At 55.6% G+C, this 5,138-nt stretch overlaps 1 protein-coding gene and 1 long non-coding RNA gene across 5 annotated transcripts in view; one reads left to right on the top strand and one right to left on the bottom strand.

The window, feature by feature from the left end:
- The window catches only part of ZNF740 (zinc finger protein 740), a 5,614-nt gene extending 3,002 nt beyond the window's left edge, over positions 1 to 2,612 (bottom strand). For 3 of the 4 annotated variants that reach the window (XM_017838690.1, XM_017838687.1, XM_017838691.1), the window contains exons 1-3: positions 2,526 to 2,612; positions 1,578 to 1,855; positions 705 to 833 (exon numbers count right to left, since the gene is read on the bottom strand). In XM_017838690.1, coding sequence (XP_017694179.1) covers positions 705 to 833; positions 1,578 to 1,586 — 138 coding nt within the window. In that variant the 5' untranslated portion in view covers positions 1,587 to 1,855; positions 2,526 to 2,612. The remainder of the gene's footprint in view (positions 1 to 704; positions 834 to 1,577; positions 1,856 to 2,525) is intronic. The other variant, XM_017838689.1, reaches the window with a different exon arrangement.
- A 97-nt stretch (positions 2,613 to 2,709) lies between these two features.
- Positions 2,710 to 3,818, top strand: LOC108509323. The gene is made up of 3 exons (XR_001878607.1): positions 2,710 to 2,920; positions 3,470 to 3,579; positions 3,707 to 3,818. It is a non-coding gene; the product is annotated as an uncharacterized LOC108509323 (long non-coding RNA).
- The last annotated feature ends 1,320 nt before the right edge of the window (positions 3,819 to 5,138 follow it).

A 5,138-nucleotide genomic window follows, 5' to 3' on the forward strand; every position in this document is an offset into this window, starting at 1 on the left:
AGGATGTGAGGTAGGGGGGGTGGGAATTGGGGAGGGGGTTTTGGGGGCAGGAATTGGGGGTTGAAGGGGGACAGGAATCGGGATTGGGGTTTAGGAATTGGGGGATAAAATTGGGAAGGGAATTCGGGGGTTAAAGGGGGCAGGGAATGGGGGAGGGGGGATAATGGAATTGGGGGGGGAGGGAATCAAATGGAAATAACAGAATTAGGGCAGGAAAAGGCAAATCAGAGATAGAAAATTCCAATTAAAGGACAAAAACCCCCAATGAACGAGGAAAAGTCCAAATGAATGGAAATGAAATTGAATTAAAGAAGGAAAAGATCCAATTAAAGAAGAAAAAACTCAAATAAAAGCAGGGAAAAGCTAAATTAAACCAGCAAACCCCCAAATTAAAGGTAGAAAAACCTGAATTAAAGGTGGAAAATCTGAAATTAAAGACAGAAAGTCCCAGATTAAATGTGGAAAACCCTGCATTTTTCTTAAGTTTTAAGTTGTAAAACAGGAAACCCCAAAATTAAAGGTTGAAAGAGCCAAATTAAAGGCAGAAAAACACAAATCAAAGGTGTAAAAAGACAAATTAAATCAGGAGAAAGCAAATTAAAGCAGAAAAAAATCAAATTAAAGCCAGAACCCCTCCAACTGAAGGTATAACCCCCCATTAGAGCCAGACCCCCCCAGTCCAGGGGGTTCCCCCCATCCCATACCAGCAGGTCAGGGCTGGAGCCTCTTTCCCGGTTCCCGTCCTGTTTTCCAGCCTTGGGCATCATCTTCTTACTGGCGACTGTGGGGACCAGGCAGACCCCCGAGAGCCCCTCACAGGCCAGGAGACTCGCCTGGGGGGCACAGAGACCCCCACCATCAACAGAGACCCCAAAACCCTCCCAAAACCCCCAAGAGACTTGCTGAGGGAGGACAGGGACCCCCAACACCAGCACAGACCTCCAAACGCCCCCAAACTCCCTCTTATCAGCACAGACCCCAAAACCCCCTAGGAGACTTGCCTGGGACCCCCCCCATCATGAACCAAACCCCCCAAAACTCCCCCCAAAAAACCCTACAAGACTCGCCTGGGGGGGACAGGGACCCCCACCATCAACAGAGACCCCCAAAAAACAAAGAGACCCTGGGAGGGAATGTGGGAAAATCCCAAGGAAACTTGTGATTCTGAGTCGGGAGGGGGAGGTGAACTCCCTTTTTTGGGGCCTGGCAAGACAAAGGATTAATGGGAAATTTGGGGGTAATCCCACAGAAATTGGGATAATTTTAGGGAAAATTTAGGATAATCCCAGGGAAAAGTGGGAAGACTCCAAAAGAGGGGATGAGGGGGCTGACAGGACCAAAGGTTAATGGGAAATTTGGGCATAATTCCAGAAAAACTGAGGAACTTTGGAATAAGCCTGAAGAAAATTTGGAATAAAACCAGGGGAAAGTGGGAAGGGGGGTTCCAGCTCCAGCTCTGGCCCCATTTTCCCCCTTTTTCCCACATTTCGGGGCCATTTTTCCCCCAAAAAGCTGCCAGGCCTTGGGATTTGGGGGCCTTTGGGGGATTTTGGGGATGGAGGGTGGGGGCTCATTACCTGAGCCATGGTGTGGGAGCCTTTGGCCTGACTGTCGCCCAGGCAAAGCTCCTTTTGGGGGCAGAAAAGGTGGGATCAGTAAATTTTTATGGATTTTTGGGCGGGCTCCAGTACCCGCCACGGCGCCGCCATTCCTTCCTCCTCCTCCTCCTCCTCTTCCTGGGGGGCCAGGGGCTCAGGAAAGGGGGGGGACACTCGTCCAGGCCCCCCCCCCCACAAGCCGGGACCCCCCAAAGCAGGAGGTGTTGGATCCGCAGGGACGGAGTTGTTGGGGGGCCCTGGGGGGAAAAGAGGGTAAAAGGGGGTCCCCAAAAGTGGGGGGGTCACCCACCCAAAACCGGGGGGGGTTGGGGGGACTCTGGGGGTAATTTGAGGAGGGTGGGAGTGGCTTTGGGGTGTTAGATCTGGGGAGGACTGGGGGGGGGTGAAAGGGGGGGGCGGGGGTCACCAACCCTAAACTGGTGGAGTCTGGCAGGGTTTGAGGGGGCCCAAATGTGTGGGGGGAACCTGGGGGTGGGGTCCAGAGCAGGGTGACACGGTGGGGGGAGGAAGGGGGGTCCTGGGGGGTGGGTGACCCTGAGGGGAGTTTGGGGAGGCCCTAGGCAGAGAGGTGAGAGCGGTGGGGGAAGGTCAGGTCTCGAGGGGTCCCGGCGGGGGAGTCACAGTGACGGGGGGGGTCCGGAGAAGGGAGAGGGTCCGGGGTTTGGGGGTTCGCACGGGGGGGGTCCCAGGCACGGGGGTCGCACCGAGACGGTGAATCATCGGGGGAGGGTCACATCGGGGGTGGGTCAGGGTCCCACCAGGGTGGTCTCGAGCGCCCCCCCCATTGTACCTCCCCTCCCTCCCCCCCTCCCCGTGCGGGGGGGGGGCGCGAGTCGGCCCGGGGGGTGTCTCGGGGGGTGTGTGTGGGTCTCTCCGGGGGGTTTTTCGAGGGGTGTCGGTCCGTACCTTCCGCGGCCCCTCCGCGCTCCCGCCGCCCCCCCGTCCTCACCCGGAACTGGAAACTCCGCCCCCGCCGCCACTTCCGAGAGCCACAAACGCCGGGCGGAAGCGACGGGTGCAATGCGCATGAGTATAAAGGAAGAGCGAGGCCAGGCTCCGCGTCGCCATCTTGGGTGATGGTGGTTGCCATGGCAACCGCACGGCCTATACCTCTCAGAGCAGCCTGAGCCCTCCGACAGGGGGAACGGACCCGAGCCCCTCTGGGACCCCCCCGTGTCCTCCTCGAGGCGCAGTCCTCGCTATGACCCCTCCTCCCCGCTGGGACCCTGTGGTGGGTTGACCTTGGCTGGATGCCAGGTGCCCACCCAGCCGCTCTATCACTCCCCTTTCCAGCGGGACAGGTGAGAGAGTAAGGTGTAAAAAAAACCCCAACTCATGGGTTGGGTTAAGGCAGTTTATTTAAAGCAAAAAAGTAAAGTGAAGCTTGCGTCTGCAGAAGCAAAAGATAGCAGAGTTTATTCTCTACTTCCCGTGAGCAGCGATGGTCGGCCACTCCCGAGAAGCAGGGCTTCAGTACATGTGATGGTTCCTCAGCAAGCAGCCATTGGAGACAATGAATGCCCCCCTTCCTGCTCTTTGTCTCAGCTTTTATATCTGAGCTGACGTCATATGGTCTGGAATATCCCTTTGGTCAGTTTGGGTCAGCTGGCCTACTTGGGTCCCCTCCCAGGATCTTGCCTGATTTTTGTCTTATATAGCTCACAGACTTAATCTTCATTCTTTCCCTGTTCCACTGATGGGTAGGATCACTTATTTCCTTTGCCCTGTAATGTAGTTGAAGATCAAATAGACTTTCTATGTTGCTTTGGCTATCCTGATTCTAGCTTTTTTTCAGTAACACAAGTAGAACAAGTACTGAAATAGCGCTGAACTGTCGTTTCTTTCCCCAGTGACTGAGGAGAGTCATGAAGAACCAGCCTTCAGAAACTTTGTGCAGGACATGCGGATGAAATGCCAGAGGAGAAGCAACCCAAAGGAATGAGACCTTCAGAAACAGAAGGTTTGGAATCACTTGTAATGGAGTTAAAACTGAAGGAACAGCATAAAGAAACTTGCACAAAACCATGCATGAAGACTTTTATCCGTGAACAACTTCCTCTGATAGATTTTTATTTTTCTTTCTGCAGTAACTGTTGGTCCAATGAGTTAAAGGTCTTGCAGCCAACTGACTGCACATTTGGCCATCTGCCACTGTGGCTTCCTGAAGCTGAAGGAACCAAACAGTTTCTTTTCCTGCAACTTGTTCAGATCTCTCTGTTGAGAGCTTAGATTTTGAGCTCTGACAGCATTAGCATCCAGTACTCACTGGTCCCCAGAGGCACCTTCCGTTTGCAGAGTGCAGTCAGGCATCTGCTGCAGCCAGGGCACAACTTGATCAATCTGCTGTTTGATGTTTTGGTTTTCATTAAGTAGATTTTATGTACTAAGAAATGTGTGATGGTTAATAGGAGATTTCATGTCACCATTCTAAGGTGAGACTTTTTCCCTGTGCTTGCAGCCTATTCATATGGATGCACAGCAAATCCATCTTAAGTATTTTACAACCCTGCAGGTTACCTGGTGACAACAGGGAGGTCCCTTTGCCCACATTGCCTTTCTCTTGCCCCTCTCCAGCCTGAGGCCACTCCTCTGCTCACTCAATCTGGCCTCGCTGTCCTACGCGATGCCTCTTCTGTCTTCTCCAATGGCTGCTGCCAAGAAAAGAGGACATAGTGAGTCCCAAGTGCTGACTCCTCACCATTACTCCTGGAGAACCACTATGCCAGCCCCTCAGTGATTTCACCTCCAACCCTATCCCCATACACTGGGATAGCTACTCTGGGGCTGAAGCTGGAATACAGTTTCTAGAGCTGGACCTGAAGTAAACATCCTGCTCTGATCAAGGAGCAACTTCACTTGGTGGTGGGAAGATGTGGAGCTGAAGCTGAAATCACTGCAGGGCTGGGATTGCAGAGAGGCCTTCCAGAAATTCGTTCGCAGAACCTGGGAACAGATCAGCTTCAGCATCAGCTTCAACATCAGCGGAGACTGCGCGGGAGAAGGAGGGTGGGCAGCGGGCCTGGGGCAGGCAGGGGGATACGGGGTGGGGGCGGGCACTTAACGATTTCGGCCAGGGAGCTGATCTCAGCCAGCACCCAGTCGGGGCAGTCTAAGTCCCCGTAGAAGCAGAACTGCTGCGTGAGGAGAGGCAGTCAGAGGCGCACTGCCGCTCTGCGTCCTCCCCGCTCCCCGCCGCCAACTCCCGGCCCACCACGTCGCCGCTGCTCCCCGGTCCCCCATGCCGCACAGTCCGCCTTCGCGACCCGGAACCGCCCCGTGTGCCGGTGGGAGGCTCCCCGAGGGGCTCTGCAGGGGCCTTGGGGCCGGGCCCCCGGGAGTGCGGCCCGACCAAGGGACGGGGTCCCGGGAGCGGGACCCGGGACGGCCACGGACCCGCGGGAAGGGCCCCTCCGACACGGCCCTCGTCCCTCCTCCCGACCACCCGAGCACCTCCCGCCACCCGCGGCCGCGGCCCCGCGGGCTCCAAGCCCCGCCAATCCGGGCCCGAGGCAGCGTCTG

The sequence above is a fragment of the Lepidothrix coronata genome, unplaced genomic scaffold, assembly GCF_001604755.1.
Source record: "Lepidothrix coronata isolate B3197 unplaced genomic scaffold, Lepidothrix_coronata-1.0 Scaffold352, whole genome shotgun sequence".
Lineage (NCBI taxonomy): Eukaryota > Metazoa > Chordata > Aves > Passeriformes > Pipridae > Lepidothrix > Lepidothrix coronata.